This window comes from Bufo bufo, chromosome 1, assembly GCF_905171765.1.
Source record: "Bufo bufo chromosome 1, aBufBuf1.1, whole genome shotgun sequence".
Classification (NCBI taxonomy): Eukaryota; Metazoa; Chordata; class Amphibia; order Anura; family Bufonidae; genus Bufo; species Bufo bufo.
The window spans coordinates 616858126-616879022 of record NC_053389.1 but is presented as its reverse complement, the minus strand read 5'-3'; the positions used below and the strand labels follow the sequence as shown (position 1 = coordinate 616879022).

Sequence of the window (20897 nt, the reverse complement as noted above, 5' to 3'; positions counted from 1 at the left end):
TCTGGGACTGCTAAGACCCAGCAGCTCCTGCAGTTACATGCCACCCAGCAATCACATGATCTCTGGAACAGGAAGCAGTTTACTGTGATGGGGGAAGGACTATAAACCATCTCTGCTTTCTCTGTGGGGAGCCCAGCTGTTACTGAAAACCACCTCCCCACTTCTGCAACTGCACAATCTCCATGCAACTGCAAATTCTACAAGGAGTATCAGAAATGGTCTTTCAGGTTACATGCAAACCACCCAAACATTTTATGGCAGTAGATCACCTGACTCATAAAAAGTAGATCAAATACTAAAATTATTTAGTTACTTTTGTTCTAACAAGAGAGGGCCCTGAAATTACAATGTTACTTGTGCTTATAAATCAGCTTCTAATAGCCCCAGGTACACAACACTTCAGTATATGTATGGCAATGTAAGATGCAGACTCTTCCATGTATGATCAGACTCAGGACATTGTTTAGAGAAAAAAAAAAAAAAAAGCTGGATAATTTTTAAAAGTAGCAAAACATAACTAAAACCATAAAATTTGGTAGCTCCATAATGGTAGTGACCAGCAGAATAACGTTTACATGTCATCTTTACCACACAGTGAACACTATAAAAAATGAAACCCTAAATCAATGGCAGAATTTTGTTGTTTTTTTCCCCACACTGTTGCCCCAAAAATGTTTTTAAAAGTTCTACAATTCATCTGATATACCCTAAAATGGTGTTGTTAAAAATACAATTTACCCCACATGAAAAAAAACCTCGTGGTTATCTTGATGAAAAAAAAAAAAAAAAAAAAGTTATAGCTTTTAAAATGTGCAGATAAAAAACTAAAAAACTCCAAGCCTTGAGTACCAAACTAGGCTGCATCGTAAAGGGGTTGCCCAGTCTTTGCTAAAGGTCTCTTTAGATGGAACAATTCAACAGGCGATTGTTGGGAAGGAACCATTTACATGTAGCGATCTCCTCCACAGTATGGGGAGGAGTGATCACTAATGCCAATGCTCGTCCCCATATAGACTCGTTTGTCGGGAGCAGAGTGTGATTAGACAGCACTATCTGCTGCTGGCAAAAGATGATTTAGGTGCCTACACAAACTATCCAATTACCTGATGAACAAGCGTTTCGCTCATTCATGGGGTAACCGGCGGCACCTTTACACCACCAGATAATTCCTATAAACACTCGTTAGTGATTATCTGGCAGATTCTCGGCCTCTGTAAAAGGCCCTTAAAGGGGTTGTCCGGGTTCAGAGCTGAGCCCGGACATACCATTATTTTCACCCAGGCAGCCCCCCTGAGGCTAGCATCGGAGCATCTCATGCTCCGATGCGCTCCCTTGCCCTGCACTAAATTGCGCAGGGCAAGCGATCTTTTATTTACAATAACACACTGCCGGGCGGAAACTTCCTCCCAGCAGTGTGTTCGGTGACGTCACCGACTCTGATTGGTGGGCTTTAACGCTGCCTTTGCCCTGCACGATTTAGCTCAGGGCAAAGGAGAGCATCGGAGCATGAACTGCTCCGATGCTCCTGTCAGGGGGGCTGCCTGGGTGAAAATGGAGGAATGTCCGGGTTCAGCTCTGAACCCGGACAACCCCTTTAAGTGATGGCCTAGCTGATCGGCAGGGGTGCGTGGTGTCAGGCCCCAGCTGACGAGCTAGTGATGTCCTACCATGAGGCCATCACTTAGTAAAGGGTGGCAACCCCTTTAAAGCCCATTTTGGTCTGATCATTAAGTAGTTAATTGCTACATTTCTCCTGTAACAAACACTTCACAGCAGATTGAACTTGTGCCTAAAACGGTGTACATCTTATAGCCTAACTTTGGCAAGGGTTGATGATATATAGGAGTGTGGTCCAGTTTCACCTAACTCCTCCGACTGTGTTGGCACATCATAACCAGCGCCATCTCCACTCATAGAATAGTTGCAAAGTGTTTGCTGATAGTTTGTGTGTTGCATGATGTTTGTACAAAAGTGGCATGCTTATATTCATAACAGCAGCGTGCAGACATCTGCAAATATAAGAGAACTGGTATCATGGCAATTCCAGCCATCAGCATAAAGGACCTAGTGGCAGAGGGGCCTGAGGCACAGAGAAGCTGGTAGTACAAGAGTCCCTGCTGCACATACAAACAGCAAAGGGCAAGTCTTATGCTAAGGAATGTCTTAATAAAGCTGTATTGACGTTTTAGTAAATACTCAAGTTCTTCTGAAAATAATACAGGAGCCTTATTTCCTAGAACTTAGCTTTGTGTATTCCCTCTGTTATTCCTTCTGGAAGCATATAAATACATTTCCAAATGGGGTGTTACTATTGCTGCTTCAGACAGACACTTTAAAACTGTCCATATAGGGCTGACAGTGTCTCTATAGGGACACACCCTATTGACAAGGGGAACAGTGACACCGAGTCAGCTTATTCTGAAATTTTCTGGAGAAATAAAGAAATTGTACAACAGAGATGTCAAAGAGAAGAATTGTAATTTCATGGGGACTTCAATTAGTTACAGTAATAATAAAATATGTCCAAAAATAAGGCAAGTAGCTATAAACAATTTTGTAAATGACAAGACAGCTTTCGTATACTAACCTCATTACATTGTTAAGTTGGTGTGTTCCTAATAAAAAAATAAAAAAATAAAAAAAACTTTTTGTGGTGTGTAAAGGAAAACAGACTTTGTTGCTAATAGCAACCAATCAGATTCCACCTTCATTTTTTGGCGCTGCTTTAGAAAAAGAAAGGTGGAATCTGATTGGTTGCAAAGCCAGTTTTCCTTTACACCAGTTTTGATAAATCTCCCTTCATTGTCTATCATATCAATGATGAAAATGATTGTTGTGTTCGATCCATTCCCAAAAGTCACATACACCTGTGAAATGTAGATGGAAACGCATGTATAGAATCCGAAACGAGTTTACATTCTGTACATTTATATACACGTATAACTTCTACACCGCCGTTCAGTCTGCAAACAGAACAGTACGGGTCAGGTTTCAAGAAATCAACTTGATCACATTCACAAAAACTAGTCTCCCTCACTCATTATATTGGCCCTACCCTATAAACTCACATTTCATAGTCTTGTCTATTTGATTGGTCCCACACGACTGCAATACAGAAGAGACATTTACAAATAGCTATTTTCATGTGTGTGGTATAGTTGCAGCCATGATAATTCACACAGCGCGTAGTAACGCTTTAGTGGAGAAGATTATTGGCTTGATATACAGTATTACTTTTCTTCATATAAGAAATGGCAAAAGTTTTAGCTTCTAACCCAAGACCCTGCAGTAAGGGATGTGAGGAATGAGCAGGATTTGATTGTGTGGTATGCACATCCAGAGCTGTTCTACAGTATACTTCATGTTTGTATGTACATAAAAGGAATGATAATAGTAACGTGTATATGTTTAAATGTATGCGTGTAAAATATATGAAAGATCAGGTGTCACATGTATATATTTTAATAAACTGTCTTATAGCATGTATTGCCTGATTATAGCGTTAGGATTGTGTAATGGCACAAATTGTAATCAGTTTTAGAGAGTGTCTAAAGGGCATCTGTCAGCAGATTTGTACCTATGAATCTGGCTGACCTGTTACATTTGCACTTGGCAGGTGAAGGCATCTGTGTTGATCCCATGTTCATATGAGCCCCCATTGCTGAAAAATTATGTTTTAATATATGCAAATTAGCCTCTAGGAGCAATGGGGGCGTTGCTGTTACACTTAGAGGCTCAGCTCTCTCTGCAACTGCTGTACCACCTGGACTTTGATTGACAGGGCCAGGCAGTGTAACCATCATAACGCCTGCCTGGTCCTGTCAATCAAAGTGCAGAGGGTGCGGCAGCTGCAGAGAGAGCTGAGCCTCTAAGTGTAACGGCAACACCCCCATTGCTCCTAGAGGCTATTTTGCATATAGTAAAACATAATTTTCTCAGCAATGTGGGCACGTATGAATATGGGACCAACACAGATGTCTTCAGCTGCCAAGTGCACATGTAACCGATCAGCCAGTGTCATAGGTACAAATCTCCTGACAGATGTCCATTCACAAGTCCGCAAAATGGTTCCGCATCTTTGCGGAACGGGCACGGACCCATTCATTTTCAATGGGGCCGCAAAAGATGCAGACAGCAAAAAAAATAAATAGAACATGTCCTAATCTTGTCCGCAGACACGGACAAGAAAAGGCATTTCTATTATAGTGCCAGCCATGTGCGGTCCGCAAAATGCGGAACGCACATGGCCAGTGTCCATGTTTTGCGGATCCGCAATTCAGTTGCGGACATGTGAATGGACCCTTAATTGTGCCTGGAGTATTATACTGTGTGATTCCTGGTTACAAATAGCATAATTCCATTGCTTTACATAGGACTTAAAGACTGGGACTTCTTATCTGCCTTTGTAGCACCTAAATGTAATGAAGGCCTTCAGCCCCTAATGTTGGTCCTTGATTCTTTGACACTGGAAGCTGCACCAATAAGCATTGCATGGTACTTGTATCAGCTGCCAAAATGTTCGAGGATGGCCATGTGACAGAAGTAATACTGCTCTGGAGTCTGTATACTCAGTGCTCTCTGTTTCCGCATTCTTGTCACAGTTTGCTGAATGTTCAAGGTGCCTACATCTTCTATTTGGGACAAGCAAATGTCCAATGTACAGAAAGTACCTGGGGGGAAATAATAAAAGTCCACATTAGCTTTCATTATCAATGAGTGTTAATGTATTAAAGCTAGGACTTTTCTCCTGCTAAGCCATTCAGTTTCTATATTTATTGCCATCATCCAGTACCTGTCCTTCCGATTCCTGCGCTGCAATGTACCACAATTGGAGGACCGCCAGCAGGATCTTTCCATTGGTTTCCTAGCTCATTCACCAATCTTCTCTGTTCCTTCTTTACAGCGTCTCTGAAATTGATAAGAGCAGCAGCAGAGCTGGGAACCCCAAAGTCTGGCCAGCTTAAGAACTGCAAATGACTGATCTGCCTCTTCTCTCGGCCCTGAAACGGGAGACATACTTATGCTACAAAACATAAGGCATATGAAATCAAGAAGTTTCAAATGTGGGTCTTAAGGTGGCCACACAGTCTAAATTTGTTGAAAAAGATGGGTCGGCACTTGAAAAAGGCTCAGGCTTGAGCCGAAACTAGTAACTGATGATGCTATTATACTTTGAATACAAGTCTCTTCATATCGTCAAGAAAGTGAGTGCCAGTCCTTCTTCGCTATACAGTCTAAAGTAGATCAGAATGGATGATTTCAACCAAAACGTTTATTCGTCAAGTAAAATTTAACTATTGTTTTAGCCGACCAATGACAGACCATCATCGTTTGGAAAGTCGTCCATGTTTGAAATTTTTGTTTGGAAACCTCTTTCGTTCCAAGAAAGATCGTTTGTGGATGAAAGATCTTTAATTGAAAGAATTCTAGAAAAATCTTTCTTTTATCAACTGGTTTCATTGAAGGTGTATGGCCAGTCTGAACATCTGTAATGGCAAAAATGGACTAAAATTTGTGTGTCTGCAAAATGATTGTTCACTGGATGATTGTTTATTCAACCATCAACCAACTTCTATCTAATGTGTTTGGCCACATTTAGGTTCACATTTGCGGCACCTATTATGGTATAGAAATAGAAACAGAAAAACAACTGAGACATCAGATCCAGTATATGCCAATACTAATGTCAGCCATTAGATGAGACTAAAGCCTGACCACCGGCTTGCCATGTGCTCCCATTGCACCTATGCTGTTGCTATAGCTCACTTGAGCTACAATGGGAGCTACTGAAACAATGCAGTGCCAGCCCGCTCTGCTGTTTCCTGGCAGTGGTGAAGGCCTAGTCACATCTCCTCTTAGTAACAGCGAGATAAGACAAACCCTTCAATTAAATGTTTCATATACAGAATTTGAATGTAATTTTGCATCAATGATTAGAAAGTAAAGTTATAACAAGCAGTAGACTACTAGGGAGAAAAATGTTACACATAAAATTAAAAAGGTTTTTACATTTTTGTCCTGCCAGTTCAGAAAGGATTGTAAATATAATATTTGTGACATCATATATGTATACACAGTAAGACCTTGAACCGAATCACATAAGGATATTACCTCCATCAAACTCACATGGTCTGTATAGTACAATATTGCGGTTAGAGGGGGGCGTGGCCTGCACGCTGATGGCGCCGGCTGCTTGATGCTGTAGCTCCGGACCTAGAAACTCCATAACCACCCCAAAGCGGCTAACCCTGCGTCTGTGGAGCAACCCTTCCCAGCCACATACTTGACCCACACCATGGGGAAGGTAAAAACAGGCCAGCCCTGGCTAAACTCACTGATACCGGACTCAGGCCTACTGCACGCCTCACCGCCTGCACTTCCGGCCTCACCTGCTTCCTCGTCAAGCCTGAGATCAGGATCTGGGGCAGACGGTCGCCCGGGCCTGTCCACTCATCCACTCATGGAGGGTACGCTACGCTTGCTTCTAGATTCCCTGAGGGCTTCCCTCTAAGATGACATGCGAGGGATGGTACAGGAAATGAGGCAAGAAATGCAGCATCTCAGAGATCACACAGATCACGTGGAGCACAAGATGGCGGAGCTGGCCTCGTCGCACAACGCTCTCATTGATGCAAACGAAGCATTGGAGGAAGAGGTCAGTAGATTGTCTGCCAAGATATGTGATATAGAGGACAGACACCACCGCAATAATGTACGTCTCTGTGGTGTCTCGGAAACGGTGGGACCTGCCGATTTGGAGCCTCTATTGAAGGACATGCTAAAGGCCGCACTCCCTACAGCCTCAGATATGGATGTAACAATTGACCGCATCCACAGAATTCCGAAACCATCGGGACTAGGTCCATCAACACCTAGGGATGTCTTAGCCAGAGTGCATTGTTTTTAGACCAAAGAGGACTTTCTGCACGCTTTATGCCAAAATCCTATGCCGGTGGATATTTTCCGCAGAATTTCTGTTTTCCCCGATTTATCTGCGGCCACTCTGGCTAAGCGCCGGAAATTTGCAGAAACCTCAAAAATTCTACGAGACCACCAGGTGAGGTACCGGTGGGGTTTCCCACCTCGCCTTCTCATCTTCTACAATGGAGTGCAACACGTGTGCCGTACCGCTCAGCTAGCTTCTCAGAAACTCCAGGAATGGGGCCTTGTATCACCGTCGACCCAAAACCCCGATATCCAACAAGACAAGCCTGACAAGGTCTCTCTTGAATGGGACACGGTTTGAGGACACTTCAAGATATTGTTTATTAGGGGCCGCTCCCCACTTTGTTTGCTACTCTCAGGGGTGTGTTATGGACCCGCCGTTTGGTTCACTTTTACCCCTTTCTAGGTGTGACTCATGAAAGAGTCACGTCTCTCAGGACTCCCGCCTCTGCCACACTCTAGGCTGAGTATCTTCTATGTTTTTTTCCATTACTTTTTTTTTTACCTGTTATGTTTTTTTTTTTTTACATGGTATGACCGCACTTTGTTACTTAGACATGTGGCCCAGAATCTTCAGTAAACTATGCACATGCTACCTCAGTAGATCTACTTCCTTCAAACAATGGGGCTAAAAGGTTCTCTCTCTAAATGTTAAGGGATTAAACTCCCCCTTTAAATGAGCACAGCTCTGGCAGGATGCCATTCAGTCCGATTGTGATGTTATCTTTGTGCGAGAGACGAATTTGCTATCTGAAGATGCGCAGAGGTGCTCACACCGCTTATTTCCGCATATATATCACTCTCAAAAAGCGCCAAGGTGGTGTGTTTATAGCTGTTAGGAATATGACGTCTTTCTCAGTACAGAAATGTATCTCGGACCCTCGTGGAAGATATGTGATTCTGATCTGTCTGATTGATAATGTTCCCTTTACCCTGGCAGCGGTGTATGCTCCCAATGCACAATAGCTCAGATTCTTGAAGCGGTTTCTTAATAAGGTGATGACCGTAGCTAGTGGCTCAATCCTCGTTGGGGGGGACTTCAACCCACCAATGGACATTAAGATGATTGTGACAGAGTGTCTACCTCTGCCAGGGGGGTACTTAAACAAACTCTCAGGGATTACCCCTTACATGACATCTGGCGATAACAACATGCGGGAGAGAGGGATTATACTTTTATTTCCCAGGCTCACATATCCCAATCCAGACTGGATTATTTCCTAGTGTCAGCTGACTTGATCCATAAAGTCACCTCCTCTCATATTGGATGTGCCACATGGTCAGATCACGCCCCCATCACTGTAGTAGTTGACAATAATGTCCCGAGTCAAACCCCTCCACAATCCATATCTACTCCGTTGTCCAACCAGAATGGAAGACTTGCTTTCTTCCTTGAAAAAATATTTGAATCTTAATGATGTGGGAGGTATATATATTACATCACTGTGGGGAGTTCAAAAGGTGTATATGAGGGGTCTATTTCTCAAAACTGTTTCCAAACTCAAAAAAGCACAGGAGAGAGATGTAAACAGCACGATTCAGGCCCTACACACTGTAGAAACACAACACAAAGTCACACCTACAGTAGCACTTCAACAGCAACTCACAGCTCTAAGCTTTAAACTACGTTCCCTATTACTGTACAAATATGAACACTCAGTTCGCCGTATGAAGGTAAGATTTTACCACATGGGGGACAGATCAGATTGCTAGCCAAATGCTTGCACCGCAGAGCGGCGTCTAGCAGAACAGTCGTTCCAGTTCCCAGATGGCTCAGTAATAACACATCCCCAGCAGATTGCTGATGCATTTGCTAAATTCTATTGCTCTCTATATAGTCTCTGAGACGACTCAGGTACCCCCCAACCCTCTACAACTGGGATCCAGTCATTTCTGGACTCTATTGCCCTACCCTCCCAGTCTGTGGAGGTCTTAGCGGTGATCAATACCCCCATCCCTGAATCAGAAGTTAAATCTGCTCTCAAATCCCTCAAGCCCAATAAAGCCCCTGGCCCAGATGGATATGTTGCAGAATATTATAAGACCTACGCTTCTGTGCTCACACCTTACTTGACCAAACTATTTAATTGTTTCTTCACAACGGGGAACATCCCTAGGGACATGTTATCAGCCACTATAGTCACGCTACCTAAAACAGGAAAGACTCCGAATCACCCAGCTAACTTTAGACCTATCTCGTTGCTTAATGTGGACCTGAAACTCTTTTCTAAAATACTACCAACTAGATTATATACTGTCTTGCCTGAATTGGTTGCAGAAGATTAGGTGGGCTTTCTCCTCAAGTGCCAATGTAGAGATGGGACGAGACGTCTTATTAACCTAGTCCAGATTGCAGAGCTCTCCAGGACCCCCACAATTTTCCTATCACTTGATGCTGAAAAGGCTTTTGATAGAGTTCACTGGGGGTTCGTGGAGCAAGTCCTGAGCAAATTTGAAATTCAGGGACACATGTTGCTGGCCATTATGGGTCTATACTCTGCCCCGGAGGCGAGGGTCCTTTCAAATTACCAATGGTGCCCTTTGTCACCTTTGGTGTTTGTGTTGGTCATGGAGCCGCTGGCAGAGCTCGTCCGTATCAGCCCATTGGTGGAGGGAGTTCGTGTAGGATCCTCAGTCCACACCATTGGTCTCTACGCTGATGATGTGGTCTTGTCCCTCACAAAGCCCACTGAAATCTCTTGCAGCTGCATATGCCACCCTAGAACATTCTTCCCTGTGTCATACTATAAACTGAATGTTACTAAATCTTCTATTCTGCCTGTCCAGATCCGGGAGGAAGCCAGAGACCATATCCACCTTGACTATCGCTTTCATTGGGCGGATGACCATATTTCCTATTTAGGCATTCTTATCCCCAACTCGGTAGACTGGTGTCACTTAATTACCAAGCCCTGCAGGGGGAACTAGCGAGTGAATATCAGAGGTACTCGAAACTTTGCTTGTCCTGGATTGCAAGGATTAATACTGTGAAAATGATGATTCTCCCAAGTTTTATCCCTTTATGTGTTCCTACCCATGTACTCACCCACCTCCAAAACAGCATGTTACGGTTTATTTGGGACTGCTTCCCGCTGCGAATATGCGAAAGAGCCTTGTTCCCCTCTATAAAGAATGGAGGGTTGGGGGTCCCGGACCTTCGCAAATATTATATAGCTAGCCCGATAGACCAAACTAGGGAGTGGTGGCGTCCATCCAATCCTCAAAGATGGCTCCAAATAGAGGAGTCTCTTATCAAAGGACATTTTCTCAATGCCTTCTTAGCAGCCCACACCCTAAGTAAACTTACACACCATCTCCCTTTACTCACCATGCAGACCTCCCTCTTTGCATGGGATTGCCTCCTCCGATCACTCCCTCCCTCCCCATTCCATATCCCAGATTTCACACTTACAGTGCTGGAACACCATATTCCCCATCTCAATCTTTCCCTATGGAAATCTAAGGGAATGAATTCCATTGGTCAGTTATACCAGGGTCAAACTGTTTTGGAGTTTGCCTCTCTCCACAGGTCCTTTTCTATTCCCATCTCTACCTTTTACCAATACCTGCAGATAAGACACTATCTTTCACCAACACTGCAAGTCCATCTTCCCCGCTTCATCTCCTATTCTATGACAAAGGCCCACACCATAGAGCAGTGTTTCCCAACCAGTGTGCCTCCAGCTGTTGCAAAACTACAACTCCCAGCATGCCCGCACAGCCAAAGGCTGTCCGGGCATGCTGGGAGTTGTAGTTTTGCAACAGCTGGAGGCACACTGGTTGGGAAACACTGCCATAGAGGACTTTCCATAATCTACTCTGAACTCCTGTCCTCTATGCAGGGATCGAAAGATCCATACATGCTTAGATGGGAAGAGGAATTGAATAAATCCTTTCCTCTGGAACAATGGAAATCTGCTCTATATTGGTCAATTAAATGCTCTCACTGCATTAACCATGCTGAACAGAGTATGAAGATTCAATTATGTTGGTATCTCACTCCGCACAGACTGTTCCACACAATTCCGAACTACTCTTCCCTCTGTTGGCATAAGTGTGGTTCCAGGAGCTCCCCCTTCCATATGTGGTGGTTCTGACCAACGGTTTCACAATTGTGGAGAGCGATGGAAAAGTCGCTACAGGAGGTTCTTGACACCCACACTCCCTTGTCTCCAGAACTGGCGATTCTGGGTATTGGGCTAGATGGCATTCATCCATCCTTCCGATGGTTAGTGTCACATATTCTCACGGCCACACGCAAGGTAATAGCGAGACATTGGAAACAACCAGCCACCCCTAACACATCGGAGGTGATCCAAATAGTTAACTTACATATGATATATGAGCTGGTTTTCGCCCCCTCCTTGCAATCCAGGATAAGAGTACACAACCAATGTCTGATGTGGCTTTCTAGTGCCCACGCCACTCTGCTGCCGACCACCCTACTATAAAAGAATGTTTAAGGACTCAGTAGCCTGTATATAGACTCTCTTTACAGATCACTCTGTGGAGACTGTGGGCTACGAAAATTTGCTCCTACAACTGTATATGCAAAGTATTCCGGTTTCATGTCTTATACTGTAAATGTAAATGTGACAATGCCATGTATCACATCTTTTTGTGTCATTTCGGATCTTCCTTTTTTTTATTATTTATTATGTATTACTCAACATGTATAATATGCTTGAAAATCATTAAAAAGACAATGTTGAAAAAAAAAACACAATATCGCGGGTAGAGGTAATACCTGCCGACTGCTGATGTCCAGAGTCGTTTTTCTGTAATGTTGGTGGTTCTCAGCAGCTTTGTTTGTGACAGTCACAGCACCATATAAAGCTATAGATCCTGGTGATAAAGGCCAGTACTGACCACACTTTCGATGACCGCCCTCCTCAACTCTGTTCAATAAAGGAGATTAAAAAGAAAATGTGGAATGCAAAAATACTCACAATGCTCCCAAAAACTATATCAATGAGCTTACCGTGTTGTCATGACTATAACCAACACATTCTGCTCCCAAACCATTTGCCAAAAATCCTGGAATGTATTTTCCATAGGTCCTAGAGAAAAACATACATTTATATAGTGTTAAATTTGTTATGAGACAGAAACATATCCTTCTACTACTTCACTAGTTCAGACACATAGGGCAGATTTACCAGTATTAGACAGCGCAAACTTAGACTAGACTGTCTAAAGATGTGCCAAATTTATCACAGTGGTTGATGCTGGATGATAAATTTGGTGCATCTTTGGAATGTCTAATCATACTATTACTTGGCTTACTCTGCACCAGAATTGTGTAACAAAATTATGGCACAAACTTAATTTTTAAAGTTTCGCAATGCAAGCCACTTGCCTTCATGGTAAGCAGAGCCAAGCTATTCTCATAGGTCATGTCCACTCACTGTGTGTGCGGCAAAAAGCGTCTAATACACTTGTAGATGTGGTGCATGGTGCCAGAATTCTGTAACTTTTATTACTCTCATTATTTTATAATTCTGTCAGAGAACAATCATTTCCCATCCTATTGCAGCACAACAACTAGGTAATTGGTAACCCCTTTTTGACATCTGCGGATGACAGATTTCTAAAGATGGCGCTCATTAAGGAGGTGAGCGGGCTCCCTAGCAGGCCTAGGACTGTTGTGTTATACAGCAGACATCTGCTGGGAGTGTCCATGACTGGAGGTAACTCCAATCATGGACCTTTAATTCCTCAGATGCTGTGGTCAACTGTGGGCTGCTCCTGGCAGGGCTTAATAGGAACACAATGGTTTTCTTCTAAACTGCAAGAGTAAGCCATTGCATTCTAATGATTGCATGTTAAAGTTCCCTAGAGGGGCTAAAGATATAAATAAAATAAATATTCAAATCATCTACTTTCCCAAATTTACATAAATAAATATAAACATAATGTGTATCGCCATATTGGAAAATGTCAGAGCTATCAAAATATCTCATACAGTGAACGCCATAATAAAAAAAAAAATCAAAATAGCCCAATCACTGTTTTTCTGGTCACTTCATCTTTCAAAAAAATTCAATACAAAATAATCAAAAGTCATCTATAGACCCATACATACATAAATCATATCAATAAAAACTACAGATCACTCCGCAAAAATTAGGTACTTACACAGCTCCATATATGGAAATATAAAAGTTATAGGTGTCAATGGTGATGAAAAGAACTTTTCTTTTCCAAATTTGTTTTTAATATTTTTTTAATGTATTAAATCATAAAAAGTATATCAATTTGATATCCCTGTATTTGTACCGATCCGCAGAGGAAGCCGATCAGCTATTTGAGAAGACAAAGGTACTCCTGTGAGTGTCACTGCCTTCTCCCTGTTCACCAAGCACAGCACCGTTCATTGTATAGCGGCTGTGCTTAGTATCACACTCCGCCCCATTTACTTCTATGGGGCTGAGCTGTGCCTAGGCCACGTGACTGATGAATATGTCGTCAATGGCCTAGGAAAAGCTGAGAGAAGGCCGCAGTGTAAGTGCTGCCCTCTCAAACAGCTGATCGGAGGAAGGGGAAGGGGGGTCCGGGTGTTTGACCCCCACCGATCAAATATTGATAGGTCATCAGTATTAGGGTCCATTCACACGTCCGCAATTTTGTTCCGCATTTTGCGGAACGGAATTGCGGACCCATTCATTTCTATGGGGCAGCACGATGTGCTGCCCGGATCCGCACTTCCGGGTCCGCAATTCCGATCCCTAAAAAAATAGAACATGTCCTATTTTTGTCCGCAATTGCGGACAAAAATAGAACATGTCCTATTTTTGTCCGCAATTGCGGACAAGAATAGGCATTTTCTATTAGGTGCCGGCGATGTGCGGTCCGCAAAATGCGGAACGCACATCACCGATGTCTGTGTTTTGCGGAGCCGCAAAACACACACGGACGTGTGAATGGACCCTTAAAGTCTCAGAAAACCCCTTTAAGGCCAAGTTCTCACTTCAGTTATTTGGTCAGTTATTTCCATCAGTTATTAAGAGCCAAAACCAGGAGTGGGTAAAAAAAACACAGAACAGGTACAAATCTTGCCATTATACCTTATCACAAAAACTGATGGAAATAAGTGACCAAATAACTGAAGTGTGAACTTGGCCTAACTTGTCATTTTTACAGCACACTGAACAATGTAAAAACAAAACCCGTAAAAAATAAAGGGGCAAGTGTCCTTTTTTCCTCATTTCTACCCCCCTAACCATAATACATTTTCTCCAGCTCCCCAATACATCATATGGAAATTTGTCCCGTTAAAAATAAGCCCTCACATGACAGTGTATACAGAAAAATAAAAAGGCGAAAACAGAAAGTGGCTGCAGTGGGAAGGGGTTAAATGGGGCTTCCCAACCTGACAACCTATTTCCATATGGTTCTCCCTATTAGCCAGAGCAAAGAGCAGCTACCACTATAGCTGACTTTATGTCTATGGGCGCCATGTAAAAAGCCCTTATTTCCATCTGGAGATAATGATGCCTTGGTGACTGGAGGTTTAAAGATATATCAGAGAACGGAGCTAACCAATCCCCTATTACCATCATCAACATGCAGAAAAACTTTATAGATTACCTTGTGTGCCAATGTACATATTCTTCTGTAAGTATCCATCCATAAAACTGGCATTTATATAGTCCGAGCGCTAAAGAGTACAATCAGAAATTAGAATTGTATTTAACTTCTGGCCATGACTATAGTTTCTACTTATTCTTCATAAGATATATTAGCACTTAAAAATTTTTTTACTTGTTCAGTTTAAATAATACTTAAATGGGTTAGCAACTTTCTGGTTACTTTCTACCAATGTGTATATAAGATGATTATATGGCATTTACTAATATTCTTTGTTGAAATTCTGTGTCATTTTCTGTATTTCATTAGGTTTACCCCCTTGTTTGCCCCCTAGTCTTTTGTGCTGCTGTATTATCGTGAGGTAAGAAGTGTAGGTAAAAATAGACTTAACACGACTTAAACTATGATAAAAGATATGACAAAGATTAAGGAACACTCACCGCAAACCATGAGACAGATGGACAGGCTCCAGGTCGACCAGCGCCCAACATGGCACTTGGTCGACGCCCATATGATACAAAGAGATGTGATGGTAGCAAGACGCATCTTACCCTGATGATGTATTCAATGGAGCTAAACTCTCTATTCCAAAAATAAGTGTTTTCTACTCTCCTGGCCCCTCCTAAAGGTCAGTACGCATGTACAGTTACCTCATACTACAGAAATGTGGCCAGGTATAGACATCACTAAATAACTTCATGAGGTTAAAAGGGGAAGAACCAATTAACAACCTCGCTTTACTGCTGTCCACAAAGAGGTCTTGTCCATAAAATGGCTACTAATGGAGGGTCATGTGACCAGGCAAATCACCTTCATGTTATGTGTCCTCCATTTAAATACACTGAACCTGCCATCTGCACTTGGGAGTCTAGTGTAGGTGCAGTGTGTTTGAATAGTGGAGACATCACATGGAGGTTATTTGCCTGGTCACATAACCCTCCATCAGCGACCATCTTATGGAGAGGACCTCCATGTGGACAGCACAGAAGATTTGCCTAAGGGTACTTTCACACTAGCGTTTTTCTTTTCCGGCACTGAGTTCCGTCAAAAGGGCTCAATGCCGGAAAAGAACTGATCAGGTATATCCCCATGCATTCTGAATGGAGAGCAATCCGTTCAGGATGCATCAGGATGTCTTCCGTTCAGTCATTTTGACTGTTCAGGCAAAAGATAAAACCGCAGCATGCTACGGTTTTATCTCCGGCCCAAAAAAAACTGAAGACTTGCCTGAATGCCGGATCTGTACTTCCGGTCTGCGCATGTTCAGACCAAAAAAAAGGTGAAAAATAAATGCCGGATCAGTTTTTCCGGACGACACGTGACATGGCTAATAAAATATTGCAAACGGCACAGAATATCAACAACGGCTATATTAGTATACGCCATGTAGTTATCTTACCTACTCTACACATTGGTCAAAGGTCACCAGAAAGTGGCCAACTCCTTTACAATATAACAGTTATAATGGGCACATTGGAAGCAATAGCTATCAATACTGTTTATTATATACAGTACCACTGCGATCACTGAACTTCTAAATTGTTGGCAAATGTGAGAATACTGTGTCAGAACTAGACAAGCCCTTCTTATAACTGTTAGGGTAAGGCCCAACAGTGCACCTGTCTGCATGTGGCCAAACCATTTCCGACTGTGGCCACAAAATGTCTCTGCAAAATCGTGCAGCCGTTGACTGTGGCTTGGTGCATGCAGCCAGCTGCACCGTTGTTTTGCACCCTTAGGCCTCATGCACACGGCCGTTGCATCCCTGCATCACGGATGCGGACCAATTCACTTGAATGGATTCACAATTCCAGAGATGCAGAACGGAGTCACAGTGTTTCTTTCCGTTGTTTCGCACCGCCAAAAAATGACTGACCACGGACCCATTCACTGCACGGATGTTGCCCGTGCATTGGGGACTGCAATTACAGTCCCCAATGCACGGAACGGCCGTGTGCATGAGGCCTTATGGATATGCACTTTTATAATGCCCCTAATGAGGTAAACTACTTGGTGTTAAAAGTGATCACAGTACAACTCCCTAAAGCCTTCATGCTGTATGTTGTGTGTCCAATATAGTGGTATGGCATAAACAATGTCCAGTACTCCTGCATTTCACTGGACGTACATAGGTCATTGGTCCCTGCATCTGTCCCAAGACATTTTTTTTAAATGCACAATTTACTCTCTGAGCCAGATTCCCTAATTGAGCATTTGTGATATAATATTATTTAAAGGGAACCTGTCACCATGAATACGTGAAGTAATATGCAGGCATCATATTATAGAGCAGGAGGAGCTGAGCAGATTGATATGTAGTTTTATGGGAAAAGATTCGGTAAAACTTGTATTTCATGCATTTAAATTCCTGCTCATTCTGGGCTTTGAAGTCGGGGAGACGGTCCTATCAGTAATTGACAGCCTTCCCTCTATGACTATGTATACAGAGATAGCTGTCAGTCACTGATAGGACCGTCTCCCTGACCTCAAAGCCCAGAATGAGCAGAAATTGAACCCCTTCCTGAATGCCTCATGTAAATGTACGTCCGCAGTCGGGTATTTAAAAATGGCGCGATGGCGCGTTTTAAACATCAGGCACCCAGGACTAATATATTTGATTGACGATAACGTCAATTGCACACATTAAACCCGTCAGATCCGTAGTCAAATCTGACCAGTGAATCTGGGAGGTTAACCCCTTAGTGACCAGCCTGTTTTGGGCCTTACTGGCCAAGTATTTTTCTTCCTTTTTTTCATGGTCGGTTCCTAGAGCTATAACTTTTTAATTTTTCCGTTTATATAGCTTTATGAGGGCTTGTTTTTTGCGGGACAAGTTGTAGTTTTTAATGGCGCCATTTTTGGGTACACATAACATTCTGATTAACTTTTATTAACTCTTTCTGTGAGGGAGATGGGAAAAACAGCAATACTGCTACTGTGTTTTTACATTATAAATTTTATGGCGTTAATTTTTGGGTATAAATAACATAACTTTATTCTCTGGGTTACTACGATTTCAGTGATACCAAATAGATAAAGTTTTTTTTCCCGTTCTACTACTTTTTTGCAATAATTTTTAAGAAAAAAATGTTTTTGCATTGCTGCTTCCCAAGACGCATACATTTTTTATTTTTCTTTCTATGGAGTTGTGTGAGGGCTTGATTTTTTGCGAGATGACTTGTAGTTTTCATTGGTATAATTTTGGAGTAATTGACGCTTTTTACTACGTTTTTTTGGTGGCAACTAAGAATAAATTAGTAATTCCGTCATTTTTTTTTTTTCACGGCGTTCACCGTAGGGGATAATTTATGTGATATTTATGTAGTCTGGGTCGTTACGGATGTGGCAATACCAAGCATATAGGGGAGAATTTTTTTCATTGAAAAGTGTATTTTCAATGGAAAAAAAGGTAATTTTTTTTTTATGGGATTTTTTTTACTTTTTTTTTGACCACTTAATAGTCCCACAAGGGGACTATAACAGACAACATTCTGATTGATTTTAAAATGCAATGCATTATCCCTATAGTGCATTGCATTTTAATATCAGTGCTATTCTGACATTGACCAGCAGGCTGCGCCAGAGAGGTGCAGCCTGCTGGAAATTACTAAAGGCTGGACTGCGGCCTTCACACACATCAGCACCCCGCGATTGCATTTGTGGGGTGCAAATGGGAGACAGAGGGAGTCCGCTCCCTCTGTCAGCACTTTACATGCAGCGGGTGCCATTGCCCACGGCATGTAAAGTGTTAAACAGCCCGGATCGGCACTCCTGCTAGTCCGGGCTGTTAGAACAGGGCCACGGCTCTCATGTGTGGGCGTTAAAGGCTGTTTGTGCGCTCCTGGCAGTGTACCAGCTCCCCCTAGCAAAGATCGGAGGAGACAGATGCAGTGTGTGGCAGCCTCTGTTCTCCTGAGTGACAAGAGGCTGCTGCACATTAAAAGTATAGGAGCTCCATACACATAAAAATATTAAAGTTATGGGGGTTTAGAATATGGCGATGCAAAGAAAAAATGTGTTTTTTTCCAAAGTTTTTTCAGTATTAAAACACAAGAAAAACTATACATACGGTGCATCATACTGACCCAGTGTCACGGTCTTGTTGTTGTGCGCCGTGACACATTAGCCGTGCATGTTGGTTGCCAGGAGCAACGTGTTGTGGTGCAGCATGTTTGTGCTTTCCTCCTTCTGGTTCTTTCCCTTTTTGTCTGGTGGTGGAGGGGTTAACTTCCTGGCTAGGTGTGTTGTGTGTGTGGCCTCATGGCTCTTCTTAATCTTGTGCTGTGAGCCTGAGGTCATTAGTTCTCCAGCCTTGGTGTGTGCTGGAGCTATGCTCCTGCCCTGGATATTCCATCCTTCCAGTGTGAGGGCCACCTAGTTAGACACCGAGGTCATCATTTGTATTATATTATATATGTTTGGTGAGGGTTTATGTACAGGGTGTGTTGTTATGTATGTCTAGTGTTGTGTTCCATGTCTCGTCTGTTTGGTGTGTTGTCCAGCATGGTTGCTAGACATTCTCCTCTCTGTCTGTGCCTTCGGTGAGAGGGCCACTGGGTTCCCTGGAGGGGGAACCACAAGTCAATAAGCAGCTCTGTCTGGGGCCGCCATGCATTCTGTCGCATGGGGATCCAGGTAGTCTTGGTGCTGGTGTTCCACCCTGTTGCTGCGGCAGATAAGTGCTTGTTGTTCCGGTGTGTTGTCGTAACACTGGGTTCTTAACTGCCGACCCAGTTGCTGCTCACTGTCTTCCCTTACGTTTGCTGCTTGGCCTGTGAGACTTCTGCTCGTCCGCGTTCTGGAGGAACAGGTCGTCTCTAGCTCAGTCCGAGGTTCCTGTGTATTAACCCACCTACCATCTGGGTCTGATCATACGGTTAGGAGTCAGGGCCAGGATTAGGGTGGTTTAGGAGGTGACCTGCTCCCTTTTCCTAGTGTCCAGGTCTTGCTGCTTCCCCGTTTTCCCATGGTATACGGTGGGGAGTTTTCCCCCACTCCCCACCATGACAGTATGTCTAACTAGGTGGCCCTCACACAGGGAGGAAGGAATATTCAGGGCAGGAGCATGGCTCCAGCACACACCAAGGCTGGAGAACTAATGACCTCAGGCTCACAGCACCAGATTAAGAAGAGCCATGAGGCCACACACAGAACACACCTAGCCAGGAAGTTAACCCCTCCAGCACCAGACAGGGAAAGAACCAGAAGAAGGAGGAAAGCACAAACCTGCTGCATCACAACACATTGCCCCTGGCAACCAGCATGCACGGCTAAAGTGTCACGGCGCACAACAAGACCGTGACACAGCCGTGACGCCCAGAGAATGAAGGGAACAGGTCAGTTTTACTGCATAGGGAAAGCCGTAAAAAGAAAACCCCTAAAGCTGTGGCAGTTTTGTTTTTATAATTCCACCCCATTTGTTTTTGTTTTTTTCAAGCTTCCCATTACATTGTATGCAACCGTAAATGGTGCCATTAGACAATACAAGTTGTCCCACAACTTGGCCCTCATAAAGGTATGTGAATGAAAAATTAAAAAGTTATGGCTTTGGGATGGCTGCTGAAAGTAAAAAAAAAAAAAAAAAAAAATCGCCTGGTCTTGATGGGGTTAAATTAATAAAATACAAGTTTTACTGAATCCTTTCCCACCAAACCTGCTCAGCTCCTCCTGCTCAATAACATGTTGCCTTCAGCTAAGACACCATGTTTAACATAGATTTCTTATTAACGACACCAGCAAATAATATACTATACAAACATGTAAAAAAACAGTAATAACTACTATTAATTAGTTGGTTGGTTGAATTATTCTATACCGTACTATACATTTGATCTCAACCATTAGCAGCCAAACCCTAGCTCTCCCACTGTGAGCCGAAGCTTGCTTTTTAATAAAAATGGATATTTACATCATGCCAGTTGACACGTTTTAATTTGACTCTTGTTTGATCTAGACATGGAACATCTCCATAACGATTGCGATCACGGTTCACAACAGCCCTATAAAAAGATCAGTGAGAGAGTCATTACACGGCAAGCAAAACTAGAATTCAGAAGAAAGAAGTGCGATATGTTGTAATAGTAACACCACAATACCACACCACTAATTAATATTAAATAACATCTTTATTCAAATACATCTATAAAATATTACAATTATACATAGTACATGATAATAATAATACTCAATAAAAAATTGGATCCCAATGTGGCAGTAGGCGGCAGAAGGATAGCAGCACAGATCACATGGTCAAAGTCACACAGGATCAGAAACAGCCCACATAAGTTTAAATATACAATGAATATCAGTCGCTAGGGGGGACTGATATTCATTGTATATTTGAACAACTTTGTGGGCTGTTT

At 42.8% G+C, this 20897-nt stretch overlaps 1 protein-coding gene across 1 annotated transcript in view; it reads right to left on the bottom strand.

Annotated features, from left to right (window-relative positions):
- Positions 1 to 3939: 3939 nt before the first annotated feature.
- PTPN9 (protein tyrosine phosphatase non-receptor type 9) overlaps positions 3940 to 20897 on the bottom strand; it is a 37311-nt gene continuing 20353 nt past the window's right edge. The window contains exons 8-13 of the mRNA XM_040413726.1: positions 20444 to 20534; positions 14536 to 14605; positions 11927 to 12005; positions 11693 to 11843; positions 4793 to 5000; positions 3940 to 4670 (exon numbers count right to left, since the gene is read on the bottom strand). Coding sequence (XP_040269660.1) covers positions 4504 to 4670; positions 4793 to 5000; positions 11693 to 11843; positions 11927 to 12005; positions 14536 to 14605; positions 20444 to 20534 — 766 coding nt within the window. The 3' untranslated portion in view covers positions 3940 to 4503. The remainder of the gene's footprint in view (positions 4671 to 4792; positions 5001 to 11692; positions 11844 to 11926; positions 12006 to 14535; positions 14606 to 20443; positions 20535 to 20897) is intronic.